At 48.0% G+C, this 15,142-nt stretch overlaps 6 protein-coding genes across 6 annotated transcripts; all 6 read left to right on the top strand.

The window, feature by feature from the left end:
* Nucleotides 1-336: 336 nt before the first annotated feature.
* N7517_005293 (phosphoribosylaminoimidazolecarboxamide formyltransferase/IMP cyclohydrolase) lies at nucleotides 337-2,348 on the top strand (the record flags this gene model as incomplete). The annotated part of the gene is made up of 4 exons (XM_056723023.1): nucleotides 337-352; nucleotides 438-564; nucleotides 655-2,140; nucleotides 2,193-2,348. The coding sequence occupies 4 exons, from the start codon at nucleotides 337-339 to the stop codon at nucleotides 2,346-2,348; spliced, it is 1,785 nt and encodes a 594-aa protein (XP_056579273.1).
* Nucleotides 2,349-3,240: 892 nt separating this feature from the next.
* N7517_005292 (Peptidase S8/S53 subtilisin/kexin/sedolisin) lies at nucleotides 3,241-3,435 on the top strand (the record flags this gene model as incomplete). The annotated part of the gene is made up of 1 exon (XM_056723022.1): nucleotides 3,241-3,435. The coding sequence occupies one exon, from the start codon at nucleotides 3,241-3,243 to the stop codon at nucleotides 3,433-3,435; it is 195 nt and encodes a 64-aa protein (XP_056579272.1).
* A 7-nt stretch (nucleotides 3,436-3,442) lies between these two features.
* N7517_005291 (S53 family peptidase) lies at nucleotides 3,443-5,620 on the top strand (the record flags this gene model as incomplete). The annotated part of the gene is made up of 8 exons (XM_056723021.1): nucleotides 3,443-3,450; nucleotides 3,512-3,775; nucleotides 3,834-4,301; nucleotides 4,357-4,474; nucleotides 4,524-4,614; nucleotides 4,666-5,297; nucleotides 5,352-5,494; nucleotides 5,548-5,620. The coding sequence occupies 8 exons, from the start codon at nucleotides 3,443-3,445 to the stop codon at nucleotides 5,618-5,620; spliced, it is 1,797 nt and encodes a 598-aa protein (XP_056579271.1).
* Nucleotides 5,621-6,598: 978 nt separating this feature from the next.
* On the top strand, nucleotides 6,599-7,293 carry N7517_005290 (uncharacterized protein; the record flags this gene model as incomplete). The annotated part of the gene is made up of 2 exons (XM_056723020.1): nucleotides 6,599-6,625; nucleotides 6,688-7,293. The coding sequence occupies 2 exons, from the start codon at nucleotides 6,599-6,601 to the stop codon at nucleotides 7,291-7,293; spliced, it is 633 nt and encodes a 210-aa protein (XP_056579270.1).
* Nucleotides 7,294-10,591: 3,298 nt separating this feature from the next.
* On the top strand, nucleotides 10,592-11,389 carry N7517_005289 (uncharacterized protein; the record flags this gene model as incomplete). The annotated part of the gene is made up of 1 exon (XM_056723019.1): nucleotides 10,592-11,389. One exon carries the CDS (start codon nucleotides 10,592-10,594, stop codon nucleotides 11,387-11,389), a length of 798 nt encoding a protein of 265 aa, XP_056579269.1.
* Nucleotides 11,390-13,250: 1,861 nt separating this feature from the next.
* N7517_005288 (universal stress protein) lies at nucleotides 13,251-14,783 on the top strand (the record flags this gene model as incomplete). The annotated part of the gene is made up of 3 exons (XM_056723018.1): nucleotides 13,251-13,564; nucleotides 13,620-14,010; nucleotides 14,061-14,783. 3 exons carry the CDS (start codon nucleotides 13,251-13,253, stop codon nucleotides 14,781-14,783), a joined length of 1,428 nt encoding a protein of 475 aa, XP_056579268.1.
* Nucleotides 14,784-15,142: the final 359 nt, after the last annotated feature.

Raw genomic sequence — 15,142 nt, 5'->3', positions numbered from 1 at the left:
TGTGAGTTTTGCGTTGTTCATGGAGAAGAAAAAAAGAAAGAGAAGATGGCGCCTTTGAGAAATCTCTTATATATCCCAATATCACGTGCCACGCTAAGACCTTCTGCATAGTACTAGTCTCTTATTGGCTGATGCCACAGTGGGTGGTCACGTAATATAACTTTTACTATCAAGCCCCTCCGCCGTAATCGGTCACCCCGCGAGTCATCCAATTTCTTCTTCTTTTTCTTCTGTTAGTCATTATACCCTCCTTGTTAGGTATGTAATTTATATCAATTAGTCTCAATTGCATTGGGGAATCTTCTAACAGATCTAGTGTCGACCGTCGGATCCATCATGTCTCAAAAGACCGGTATGTCTAGTTCCCCGGACTATGATATTATTTATTTCAGCAGTTCAAGGTCAATTCTAATATCTTTTTTGGGGGATTCGAATAGCTATCATCTCCGTCTATGACAAGACTGGTTTGCTTGACCTGGCCAAGGGTCTGGTCAAGCAGGAAGTCCGTCTTCTCGCGTCTGGCGGTACCGCTAAGATGATCCGTGAGGCTGGCTTCCCTGTCGAGTGAGTTACTTCTATCGTCAATGATGCAATGAAATACGAGAAGAATCATTAGGATCCATACATGTCACAGGCACTGACAATTATTCCCAGGGATGTCTCCGCCATCACCCACGCCCCCGAGATGCTCGGTGGCCGTGTCAAGACCCTCCACCCCGCCGTGCACGGTGGTATCCTCGCCCGTGATATCGAGTCCGACGAGAAGGATCTCGCTGAGCTGAAGATCTCCAAGGTCGACTACGTCGTCTGCAACCTGTACCCCTTCAAGGAGACCGTCGCCAAGGTCAACGTCACCATCGATGAGGCCGTGGAGGAGATTGATATTGGTGGTGTGACTCTGCTCCGCGCTGCGGCCAAGAACCACAAGCGTGTGACCATCCTGTCAGACCCCCGCGACTACTCCGATTTTCTCAAGGAGCTCGAGGCCGGCGAGATCAACGACGCTAGCCGCAAGCAGTACGCCCTCAAGGCCTTCGAGCAGACTGCCGACTACGACTCTGCCATCTCAGGCTTCTTCCGCAAGGAGTATGCCGGCAACGGTCTGCAGCAGATCTCGCTGCGCTACGGAACCAACCCCCACCAGAAGCCCGCCTCTGCCTACATGGCTCAGGGCCAGCTGCCCTTCAAGGTCCTCAACGGATCTCCTGGCTATGTTAACCTGCTCGATGCCCTGAACGCCTGGCCCCTGGTTAAGGAGCTCAAGCAAGCTCTTGGCTTCCCCGCCGCTGCCAGCTTCAAGCACGTTTCCCCCGCTGGTGCTGCTATCGGTGTTCCTCTTAACGAGAAGGAGCGCAAGGTGTACATGGTGGACGATATCAAGGATATCGAGACCTCCGGTCTGGCTCAGGCTTACGCTCGTGCCCGTGGTGCCGACCGCATGTCCAGCTTCGGTGACATTCTGGCCCTCAGTGACATCGTTGATGTCCCCACAGCCAAGATCATCTCGCGTGAGGTGTCCGACGGTGTCATCGCCGCCGGCTACGAACCCGAGGCTCTGGCCATCCTCTCCAAGAAGAAGGGCGGCAAGTACCTTGTCCTCCAGATGGACGAGGATTACACCCCCGCACCCGAGGAGACTCGCACTCTGTACGGCGTCCAGCTGACCCAGCACCGCAACGACGTTGTCATCTCCCCCAGCAAGACCTTCAACACCGTCATCACCCCCAAGAACACCACCTCACTCCCCGAGGCTGCTCTCCGTGACTTGACCGTCGCCACCATTGCTCTCAAGTACACCCAGTCCAACTCCGTCTGCTACGCCCTGAACGGCCAAATCATTGGTTTGGGCGCCGGCCAGCAGAGCCGTATTCATTGCACCCGTCTTGCCGGCGACAAGGCCGACAACTGGTGGATGCGCTTCCACGAGCGCGTCATCGGTATCAAGTGGAAGCAGGGCACCAAGCGTGCTGACAAGTCCAACGCCATCGATCTGCTCTGCTCTGGTCAGACCCCCCGCACCGATGCCGAGACCGCCGAGTACGAGCGTGTCTTTGAGGAGGTCCCCGCTCCCTTCACTCAGGAGGAGCGTGAGTCTTGGCTCGAGAAGCTCGGCGAGGTCGCTGTCTCGTCCGATGCCTTCGTAAGTGGTCCCCTTGATTCTCTCTTCCTTGGTAAATGCTAATCTCCACTAGTTCCCCTTCATCGATAACGTTTTCCGTGCCGCCCGCTCAGGCGTCAAGTACATCGCCGCCCCCACTGGCAGCCAGAACGATACCCCCGTCTTCGAAACTGCCGAGAAGCTGGGCATCACCTTCGTCGAGCAGGGCACCCGTCTCTTCCACCACTAGACACTACATTGTTCTACTGGTTGTCGTCTTTCGGTGCCTTTTCTCTATTCCCCTTTTCCTTCTCGTAAAAAAAAAGAGATGCCATCTATGTGGTTTCCACTGTGATGGATATTCGATATGATGATGATGTCAGGTTTTTCCTTTATGATTTAGATAAATTTATACACATATTTTGAGTAAACATCTTAAATCCCCAATCCCTCGATACCTCCAATAACTACCGAGAAATGTCCCTTTTGGTTTCCCTCCGACCCTAAGACCTTCTAATGTGCCTTATTTAGGGTTGCTCAGAACTGATGCTTGTCTTCTTTTTCACGAAGGACCATAAAGTCTGAACAACCTTTACATGTTCCCCAATTGAATCTCTCAACTTCTCGCCAAGTTCAACCCAAAATGAGCCGTTGTCACATCGATGGATTTCATGATGAATTTCCCCGTCGGAGCTCCGCTGTAACGAGGGGGTACTCATCAAACTAGCGGCCTCCTGAGATAACAAAACCAAGCAATAACCAAGCAATGACCCACAACATTGGCATAATTGGCATAATAAGCCACAGAAACTGCGGTGATTCCCTTCCGTATCAGCCAAACTTACCAACTGCGCTCTTGTGCTATTCCACACAGAGATATCCAACTCAACATCCCCGCCGCTAGGGATATTGAGCTCTAGTGCCGGATGTTGATTCCCGGATTTATTATCTCAAACGCCATGCAGATACTACGGACTATATCCAATCAGAATTGCCTGGCTTAATTGGTTCTTTTTCGCCATCACAGATGGGGAAATTAGGGTTACAATCATACCATTGTTAGCTGCCCCCGCGTGTATATCAAGGGGGAGATTCCCCCAGCAGGATGGCCGGGCATTATCACATCTCTATTGTTTCTCGAGATGTTAGTACGTCAGGTTTGCGTTGCTCTGGCGATCGCGGCTCTTTCTGGAGCCGTCCCTGCGCCAGTGAAGCATGTCTTGCATGAGAAGAGAAGCGAACATGTGGATTGGGTGAAAGGTGAGCGCATTAAGCGCGATTCCGTGCTACCTGTGCGCATTGGTCTTACTCAGAATAACTTGGAGAAGGGGGGATGAGTATCTTATGGCGGTGTAAGTTGTTCCTATGTGTATGTGTTAATGGTCTGCGTCCCAGTCACTGATACTTGTATAGTTCTGACCCGACCTCTGCCAAGTATGGGCAGTATTGGTCTGCAGAGGAAGTTCATGATATGTTCGCTCCTTCAAAGGATACTGTTGACACTGTTCGTCGGTGGCTTGAATCCTCTGGCATTCATGAGTCCCGGATTGTACACTCCGATAACAAGGGATGGTTGGCTTTTGATGCCTATGCACAGGAAGTAGAGGATTTGTTCAAGGCCGAATTCTATGAGCATGAGCATGCCAGCACTTCCAGCATGAAGATTGGCTGCGAGGAGTAAGTCTTCTTACTGTTTCTTAAACTGCTTTGGACTCTTTGATTGACGGTGCATTAGGTACCACGTCCCCGAACACATCCAGGCACACATTGACTATATTACTCCTGGTGTCAAGCTCAGCCCCATCGTCAAAAAGAGCACCAAGCAGAAGCGAATGTCGCACTTGGTTCATTCTAAGGGCACAGTGGAATCTGATGACTCTTTCAAATCCGCTGTTATTTCTGAGAAGGCGAAGTCACTTCCTGCGGATCTCCAAAAATGCGGAAGTGAAATGACTCCGGCCTGCATCAAGGCTTTGTACAATATCCCAGATGCCACCAAGGCACACAAGGGCAACTCGCTTGGTCTATACGAGCAGGGTGACTACTTCGCCAAGTCGGATCTTGATCTTTACTATAAAGCATATGCTCCTTGGATCCCTCAGGGCACTTATCCCATTCCTGCCTTGATTGATGGAGCCAACTTCTCGGTGCCTGATTACAGCCCTCTGAACACGGGTGAATCGGACATTGACATTGACATGGCGTAAGTACAATTTCCTTTTTCTATATGCTCCTCTGTTCTTTGCTAACGACGCCAGTTATGCGCTTATCTACCCCCAGTCCGTGACGCTTTACCAGGTTGATGATCAGCTTTATGAACCTGAAGAGGTTGCGACCACCAACCTGTTCAACACTTTCCTTGACGCTCTCGATGGTGTAAGTTATATTATCCCAAAGCTCAAATACATCTTTCTAATAAGCCCAGTCTTACTGCACGTATAGTGCCTTCGGTGAAACAGGCAACAACCCTGATATCGATCCAGTCTACCCCAACCCGCGTCCTGGTGGCTACAAAGGTAAGATACCATTCCCCCAACCAAGCTGACCTGACCACTCACAATAAACAGGCAAACTTCAATGCGGTGTTTACAAGCCCACAAACGTCATCAGCGCCTCCTACGGACAAGCCGAAGCCGATCTCCCTATTGCTTACACCAAGCGCCAATGCACTGAGTTCCTGAAACTCGGCCTGCAGGGTCACTCCATCCTCTTCTCCTCTGGCGACTACGGCGTCGCATCCTTCCACGGCGACGGATCCGCCAATGGATGCTTGGGACCCGAGGGAAAGATCTTCAACCCCCAATATCCCTCCAACTGCCCCTACGTGACCTCCGTCGGAGGCACTATGCTCTACGCCGACCAGACCATCAAGGATGCCGAGAGCGTAATGCACGCTGACTTGGGTGGTCTTTCCGCCAACTTCAGCAGCGCAGGCGGGTTCTCCAATTACTTCCCCCAGCCTTCGTACCAGAGAAATGCTGTCGAGAAGTACTTCAAGAAGGCTAAGCTTTCTTACCCGCACTACTCTGAGATGGAAGTCGACCTTAACAAGACAGAGGGTCTCTTCAACCGTATTGGTCGTGCTTATCCTGATGTGGCGGCTAATGGTGCCATGTTTCCTGCTTACAGTGGTGGAAGCCTGCACCACTTCTACGGCGCTAGCTTGTCGTCGCCGTTGTTCGCTTCGGTCCTGACTTTGGTAAGTTGAAACTTGAGATTGGTTTGTTTACTGTGCTAATGGATCTCCTGGTAGATTAACGAGGAACGTCTTGCCAAGGGCAAGGGCCCTATTGGTTTCGTGAACCCCGTACTTTACGCTCACCCCGAGGTTCTTAACGATATTACCAACGGCACCAGTGCTGGATGTAATTCGGATGGCTTCAGTGCTATTCCAGGGTTAGTACAATATTATACTTTAGATATGAGATTTTTACTGACGTTCCATGCAGATGGGATCCGGCTACCGGATTGGGCACACCTAACTATCCTAAGCTGAAGAAGCTGTTCTTGTCTCTGCCTTGAGATGAATAAGGGCAGAGCTTGTGTAACAGACTTGCATACCAAGTGTTATCAAGGACCACCTTGCTCAACATCAAGTATCGAGTCACTCTCAGCAGTCGTTATATTGGAGATTGTCTATGGTTCTCATGTCCATATTGCACTTCTTACCATTTTTCATATTCATGTCTATATTCAATGTGAGATGGTTTTCAAGAGCAAACTTGAATCACAATGCACAATGAGATGCTTGAGGAGATTCTTTGTATAGCCCAGATGCCTCCTATATAGAAATGTGCTAAGTTACTAGACAAAGTAAGCTCAATACTGAAAAAAAAATCACCTTGTCACATTTGAGTAAATAAATTAGACTGATGCACAGACATGTCATCATATTCTGATTTCAGAACAATTGAAATAGTACAAATTATCTATGTCTTTCCAATAGCAAGATATACCAGAGATAGTACAGTCCTTTAGCGTTATCATGGGTTCGTGCCAAAGTGCCCCAAATATCAGACTATCATTATAATCCATCAGGTAGCTAGAGCCAGTCGCTGTTTTTGGTTGATCCAATTCTCTCAGGTATTTCTCACTTTGCTCTAATCTATTGATTTAATCTAATTTACTATTAGTTATGCTTAGCTTCAGTCCTTTGTAGTTGAAAATCGAGGGGATGGATGGCCGCCTTCGAACTATACGCCAGGGTGGTCCGTGCGCGAGTATTTGTATAGCTTCAAAAATCTATAAAACTCGGGATATAAACTTACAAACAGCCCCGTTTCTGTTCGACGGAGCCATTAATGGACTGTAGGTATCGTATAGCCATATTAGGCAGGCGCTAATGACTGAACTACCATTGAGAATTAAATCGAGGCGGTGGCATAGAAACGGCAACGAAGTTGTTGAGCGCTCCTGCTCAGGACTTCGATCGGAGAAAAGCATGTAAACAAAGCTTCGACTATTCCCAACCACACGCACCCGCGCAAAATCTCAAGCACGATGAATATGTATTCAGCTGAGCTTCCCGTGAGTATAATCTTCCAAAATTGAAGCCCAGAAGAGTAATTAACAAGAGTATACACACATAGATCAGCGATGCTCCCGTCGATCGCGGATCCTCCCCAGCTTCCCCACCAATCGACACCTATCTGCTGTTCCTGGCGCTCTACCACCGGGGCGAGCTGTCTCTTGGCGAAAACCGAAAGCGCCTCGGCTTCTCAGCCTACCACTGGTCGATCCTCGTCTTGGATACGAAGCACGATCGTTACCACGCCTACGACGTGACTGATGGATCCTCGCCAGACCCTCTGATTCGTCGCGACCTCAACCCCGACTTCCAATGGACCTACCGCGTCAAGAACAACGTCCATCCGGAGTCGTGCGACTCTCTTCTTATCAGAATGGCAATCGGCGAAGTCAACGATGGAATCGGTCCCGAGACTATCAAGATGCTTCTTCAGTCTGTTCAACTGCCGGTTAAGAGTGCTCATCCGCCCCAGAATTGCGTCAACTGGATCAGGGCTGTTCTGCACAAGCTTCGGTTCCATGGATATGCCCGCGACTTGCACAGCATTGAGATGACTATCGATCGTGCTCTTGCTTATGCTGATCTTCGTATGTCGGATCCTGACAATTCGGTCTCTCTTGTTGATCACCATGGCAATGAACTGATTCAGACCATTTGTATGGAGTAAGATATCTTGAAGGGATGTTTCTTGCTGTGGATCTTGAAATGATGTCTTACTGCTGAATCTTGAAGGGTGTTTCTTGCTGGAGTCTCTGGTGTTAATTTGGCGCCTTTGGTGTCACTTGACTATCAACTGTTTGTTAATTGAGCATGAATCAATTCTCTTTCTTTCAATGTTTGTGCATGTTTTGTATTTATGTTGATGGTAATAGGCGATGCGACACGGCTAGATATATATTGAGGATGCTATCACGTGGCGTGATTTTTATTAGATGTCAATAGATAAGCGTATCTCCACGGAAACACAGGGCACAGGTTGATCAAAGAGTCGATCTTGCCCAGGAGATTTGTTTCTGGGATTTGATTTCAACACTGCCGCTGCTTCTTTGACCTGAAGTACACGCACTTGTTTGCTTGCAGCCTAAAGATGATTAGTGCCACAATCTATAAATTGTTTATAACTGGCTAACTAGGGTACATTCTGGGAGGCAACAGCTTAGAGATCTTAACAGATCTCCCTAGGCAAGGTCAGAAATTCAGCACATTATGGTAAGCCAAACTCAAAAAGACTCAATAACATCCTCGTATGAGTCACGAGGAGCTATCAAAGTGAGTAATGTCAATCCACACGGACCATTTCACCCGACCAGCCCCGTAGCCATGTGCCGCATATCCAGCAACCCGCATCTAACCTCGATCTGGCCGTGGACGGCGATCAATCCCGAGGACCGCAAAGTTCCGAGATGGGGTCACGTTCATGTTTTGCACATGTCGATCACCCGTAATGATAAGTGATAGCGATAGCCGATGTGAAGAAAAAGCTCCAACGGGTCTAACGCGGAATGCATAAAGAGTGCACGATCCACCCACGGAACTCGGAGTTTGCCTAGATTTGGACGGATAGTTTTAATGCCGAGGGTCGGAGGAATCTGTGCGAACTACTTCCTAAAGAGGAAATATTGCAAGGTTAGATCTGATAGATTTATCTTTCGGCGAATTATTATTAATGTGGAAAGTGCATAATCTATGCAATAATTGTCAGCCTCAAGATACACCACGTTGCCTCTTTCGGATAAATGATTCGGATAAATGAGTAGATAATTTCTCGTCTATTCTTCCTCAATCTCAGCTCATCATGCAATGTTTTGTTCACATCATGTCACCCCGATAAGGCAATTGGCAGTCCACCTAAAGAGGTATATTTTCTCAATCCCCATCCCATTGAAATCTATCGGCCAACGGTTAAGTTGGCCGAAGCAAAAGTCCTTGATGTCATACCTGTCAAGCACGGTGGATCTCGGAAGATTCACAGGCAAAAGCCGATGATCCAATGTTGATTATTGGGCGTTTCATAAAGTGCCCGACAACCAGCCATGGCGTCGTTGGCCGGTGACTATTGCATTATTATCTCCGCCTAGACCCTGAATCCTAAATCTAATTGTTCTGGACTGTGGCGGGATCTCGCCGTTGACCTCATCGTTTCCTAATTGGGTAATTTTCATATTGATTTGATATAGAAAAATAGAAGAAGATTGTATAGAATATCTTCGACTATGAGAGAAGCCTAAATAGTCCTAAATAGTTCTAAATAGCCATAAATTGAGACATTTCGTATTCGGTAAGGCTACAAAGTGGAGATTAAATGTTTCGAATGGGCAAGCCCTGCGAGCGCACATGGGAGTTTTGAGTGCTTAGGTCATCTCTAAGCACGGGGCAACTGATGGAACCTTGGAAGCTATGGAGGCTCGGCGATATCCGCATGGGTTTTCTTACTAATACGCCAAGATCCAGTTCCATCTGAAAAAAAAAACACAGATTGGAGGTCCGTGACGTACGCCAAACACGCTATCATAGGGAGTATGCAGTAAGGAATGTACATTGTACCTGTATCGTGAAGACCTAATCTCACCCCTCCTTGCAGGGCGCAGTGTCAGGCTCCTGTCTCTCTCTTTTGAGCACATTATTTCATATGGGGACCAATAACATCCGCCAATGCCCCTTTGTGTTCCACCTGTGGAATGTACAACGTAGAGCGTACGTCCGTAGGCAACGTAGCACGCGAGGAGTTATGGCCTCATACAGGGATGTTGGAATTACGCTGCCTCATGGCCTCATGAGGATCTGTGCATGCCAATAGTCAGTTAGTATTCGCTTGGGCGTTCCCCACAACACAGCCTACTTATGCATGGGTTCCTGGTCAATCTCGAATCTCTGGGGAATGCTAGTCTGTCAATCCTGCCAAGGCTGGGCACTGGTCGTATTCGTCTAGGGAGTATGAAGGATGGGGAGTACAGGCGAGGGGTAAGGAAAGTGTTGCATAATACGGATATACGCGTAAAGTATTCCGTACTCCGTACTCTGTACAAATTTAGGCCTCCTAATGCGGTTTGGCTTCCAAGGTTGTAAGAGCCTCCAAGCTGACATGCCAACCCATTAGATACCTAGATAGGATTGCAACACGTAGACATATGTCAAAGCAATTGTCAGCTTGGGTCTCTATCTCATTTCGAACATGATGTGATTTAGAATGTGATTGGAAATCGAAGTGCTGAAGTAATCCAAAGCTGAATTCCAGGGTTCTAAAAAGAACTTTAAAAGATATCAGTAATCAAATTTGTCCAATAATGGAAATAAAATGGAATTAGGAATTAAGAAAAATAAAAAACGGAACAGGTGCGACCGATTGTCCGATCGGTTTTTATCCTCCGGTGCGGACCACGGCACGGCGAATTGGTCATCCGAGAACCGTGAGTCATGGCATTTTGGAAAGAAATCAGAGTATACTATATACAGAGCATAGAGAGTATACATTATAGAGTATGTACTTTCTATATTATATCCAAGTACCTTGATCACGTACAACTTAGCGGTGAACTAGAAATCTTATAACCTTGGGGAAAAGAACCTTGGAAGCGAACAGTGCATTATTCATAACTCGGGCTCGGCGTATACCCTTTCTCCATTTTATTTCCGGTGGATCTCTAAGCATCCGTAAAGTCCGTTTCGGGACTAAAAAAAAAAAAAAAAAAAAAAAAAAGCCTTGTGAAAAGATTATAATATAAACCTCTTCCTGGATCTCTTTCGGATATCTCATCTACCTTTTTTTAACCTTACACTATCTATCTTCTCCCCAGGAAAAGAACTTGATCTATCTACATACTATATACTTTTATGTATAACAAAGTTGATCTCTTATCATCTATATCACACCGCCCCCACGACGATCCACTGTGACTGGATGACGCCTAATTGAGTCACAAGCCAAAGAGTCATACCCAATAATCAAAAAGCTCTCTTGGCCCACCATGGACTCTTCTTCTATTACATCCAATACCTCCAAACCCTCTCCCTACTTCGATTCTCTCGCCCGTCGTCGCCAACAAAAGAAAATGAGCATCACGCAAACATACTACCTAGCCCACACCGCCCGGAAGAAGCTCACTCGTGAAGCTTCCCGGGCAGACCACGACCTGCGCCTGCTCGTTGGCCATGCCAACCTTCTTGACTCGCTGATGTACGACCTCGCTGATGCCGAGCGTGAACAAGAACGCTGGTTCAACCAGACCGTCAGCGGAGCCACCAAGACTTCGGCTCCTTCCACTCGTCAACACATCCAATGGGCTTCGACGGTGGTCGAAGAGCCCGAGGAGGACTGGGACCCGGAGGATGCCTCCGATCTGGACTCCGAACTCAGCGACAGCGACAGCGACAGCGACGACTCCGACTACGACGAGACCGAATTCGTTATCAACACTCCTGTCCGCCGCCGCTCCCCATCACCCGCTCACTTTCATCACGAGGACCTACTGGAGGAGGATGACGAAGGCGACGACACAGACTCAGACTTTGAGTACGACGAGGCGGAGGAGCTGACCCTGACTCGCTCATCCTCGCGACAGTCACCGCCTGAACTCCTTTCTGATTCGGATGGGGAGTCCGAGGACGAAGCGACACCGCCGTCCCCGCCCCAACCTACGCTGGAGACATTCGATGAAAAGGAGTCTGCTACTACGGCGATTGCCTTGGCGGGCTCCGATCAACCCCATCTCTTTGAGCAAGGATATTTTGGTGCACAAGAGCAGACCATCATCGAGGCTTATTAAGCTCGATCAAATATACTCCATTACGACCCCGACTATACTCTACCTCTCTCTCTGCCTTGTGTACCATTATCCAGCGCTACATACGTGATACCCTGATGCTTTTTACGACATCTTTTTTTCAAGCGAGCTTATATTTGACATCTCTCATCTTCTACTATTTTCCGGCGTTTTTTGGGTCGCATTTGCGAATCTCCATTTTGGATATTTCATTATTCTCATGTCATATGGACATTTATTACATACTCTCATCTCTTGCTATCGATGATAGCGGCCCAACATTCAGCTCTCCCTACAAAGGTCGAGACTGCATTGGAGCGTTGAAACATTGGGGGAAGACATTGTGATCCCAACCGATATACAAAGTGTCTTCCCCCACAGAAAATCAATCCAATAAAAAAATTCTAATCCTCAACATTTTTTCGATATATCTTAGCGTAGTTACTCCGTACAGAGTACAGTAAATAGTGCCAAACCCGGCAGAATAAAGGCATGTGACCCGTCGATCCATGCCCCGAGCGCGCTCCGTTCCCAGCCAAATGGAATTGCAGCTCGCCAGCACGCCATGATCTTCACCGCCGGATAAGATAGATAGATCAGAGCCAAGGCGAGATCAGCGCGGCTAGGTCGGCATGGGACGCTATGGGTTGATAGTCAGCTGAAGGGTTTTACTAGTTTCATTCTTTACGTGTTCGGACACTCCGCGGAAGTGGATTCTGGAAGGGGGGGAATTTTTTATTTTTTTTTTCGCTTCTTTTTGCTTCGAGTGGATGCCTTGGCTTTGTTAGAGGTAAGGTAAGGCGGGATACGTATTGGGCTAGTGAGTGAAAATCTTGAGGCTGGGGGGGGGGGGGGCTGAGGTGTTTTGGGCATGCTTTGCGATATTAGCCCTGGATTGGTCATGTTATTGGTTACAATTAGATCTTCCCTATCAGGCATTACTGTCCGCTTATCTGACAGTTTGCGGATAGGTACGGGAGTACGGAGTACGGATGTAGACCCTGAAATACGAAGTTAGTCATATTATATGCATAATCATAAAGGTGGGTCATTTTATTGTGGCTTGCTATAACCATCTGTACTCCGTACGGAGTATTACTAAAGTCAATGCTATCCAATAGTGTTGGATACTATTGACTTAATAGTTGAGGTTCCTCTTCTACTTCGTACTCTTGCCCTCAATAAACCTTGTTTCTGCACCCGGGCAACATCATATTGATACTAACGTAATTCGGACTCTGTTCGGACTCTGTTCGGACTGTGCTGGCATGATAAGTGTATTTAGACCATTCATAGCAGCTACATTGCTTAATTCCAAGTCTTGTGAACTTTTCCATTTCTTGCTTCCGAACTAGATATAAATCTATAACTTACAATTGGAAAGATAGATTTATTTCTTCCTTGACATTCCTGTCTGAGCCAATTACCTAGATTAAGACTTCATGTAAAAATAATATGTACGGAGTAGTTTGATAGCTTTTCATGTGAAGTTCATAAATGAAGCGCAATCATATAGGGTTGTGTCAATCACCGGACCCGTGGATCCGAGTATTACATAAGCACGGTTAAGCTTCCGCTATCGATAAGTGATCACCGCCCTGAACCGCCCTGAACCGACCTGACCCCTCGCTGCATCCGTCACTCTCCAGCTCGAGCAAGATGACGCGTGACCATTAATCTTCAAATTTCTATTCCAGCTACCCCAAAACATGATACCAAAACCAAGCTTGGTCCTGTGGAACCCTCAACAATCTGGTGACCGCTGATACGTGCCATCTCTCTTCACGTCAACACGGCCCAGGAAAACCAACAGACCGGTTATACCCCTGTTTAATTTACATCATTGCCGAAGATCAATCTCAAAATGTCTACGCCGACTTCCCCCAGACGCTCGTCTGAGTCTGCAGGGCGGCCCGAATTCAGAGATCATACGATCCCAGCTGCGGGGTCCGGCCACACCCGTAGCCTTTCCGGTGAGGTCCAGCCTAGAAGCCACCGGAGATCGATTCAATTTAGCGTCGACGCCGCAGAATCTCAGTTGCCCACCCGCTCCTCAAGCTTCAAGGAAAAGCGACTGTCATATGGGGATACCCCGAGGGAATTGGAAGAAAAGGAAAAAACAGAACGGGAACACAAAGCTGCTCAATTGAACCGAGGGCCGTCTCCACCACCGCCGAAGTACGTTCTTCCCAAAGACTGTGAGTATGAAATGGGGTGTACTAATATATAGCAGAACCTATGAGCGAGGCGTCTCTTTCGACACATTCGACAATTTCGATGCTACCGATTTCTCCCTCACATTAAATTATAAACATAAAGGTTACCAGAGCACACGTCGCAGCAGGACCTTCTTGTGTGGAACTGACCAGAACGACTACTCCGAGTTTGCCCTCGAGTGGCTCATTGACGAGCTGGTGGATGACGGGGACGAGATCGTCTGTCTTCGAGCGGTGGAGAAGGACTCGCGCATAGCTAGCGATGTCGGAATCGAAGAGCGAAAGTACCGCGAGGAGGCCCAAAAGCTATTCGAGCAGGTGATCCAGAAGAATAGCCAGGATGAGAAGGCTATCAGTTTGGTCCTGGAACTTGCTGTGGGCAAGGTTGAGAGCATCATCCAACGCATGGTAACCTTTCCAACCCCATTGCTACCTCTTACCAATCTAATGTATACTAGATCCGCATATACGAGCCTGCAATGCTTGTAGTCGGTACACGGGGTCGTAACTTGAAAGGAGTGCACAGTTTGCTGCCAGGCTCCGTCTCCAAATACTGCCTTCAGCAATCACCCATCCCGGTGATAGTCGTTCGGCCTTCACCAAAGCGTGAAAAGAAAAAGAAAAAGCGCCGTGCAGACCCAACACGGCGCAGCTATAACCATATCCTGGAAATGAGCGAGCAGCGCGGCAGTCAGATATTCGGCGCCAGCCCAAGCACCGATAGCAGCACTTCAAAGCTGCCAGACGAGGAGGCTGCAGTGGCAGAGGCACTTGGACTCCCCGCATCATACTCGAATGCGGCCTCACGCAGTTCTTTATCGGTCTCAGACCGCAGCAGCATCAGCATTAGCCACGATGACTCCGACACGAATTACCCCCGGAACTCACTGGATGCAATGCTTATGGCGAGTCCGGGTATCGGGAGTCCTGCAGATAGCTCCCAGGAGAGCATCCTTTCTACCGGTAGTGCTCAGCCATCTCCTTTGGTGGACAGGACTGCAGTCTCGCCTTCTCTATCTAATCACTTCGACTCCCCTGCGTCAGACTCCTCTACCGAAATTGACAAGTCAGATGAGGCGAACGAGGTTTCCAATTCAACCAAGACTCCCCTGTCTATCCCTATGATTGAAGTGTCAGAGAACGATGATAAAAACGACAACACGAAGGCATCTGAATCCTGAAAGCATGGCTTGTCTTCTCTATCGAACAGAATAAACGTCAGGTATCACGTCGCCTCGCAACGAGACCGACAATTATACCCCCCAACTCAATACCCTCATCACTTATTATTGTCCTCAGATATTTTCTGACCTGGTCAAACATTTATGTTTTTGGCCCTGTGTATTTCTCTCCCCTCTTGTGTCTACAGTGAGAATTCACTAAATGCATATCCATGCATATTCATGGATGTCTAGACATTGCTTGAAAAACCTCCCATATCTATGTATTCTCGTAGCCACTATTCTTACCCAGGTGTTAGTATATCTAAGGCTAGCTCTTATGTATGGATATGATCCATGCCATAACAAGTCCATAGTCA

Source organism: Penicillium concentricum, assembly GCF_028827145.1.
Source record: "Penicillium concentricum strain IBT 3081 chromosome Unknown utg000002l_segment0_segment0, whole genome shotgun sequence".
Classification (NCBI taxonomy): domain Eukaryota; kingdom Fungi; phylum Ascomycota; class Eurotiomycetes; order Eurotiales; family Aspergillaceae; genus Penicillium; species Penicillium concentricum.
This window is presented reverse-complemented; position numbering and strand designations above follow the sequence as displayed.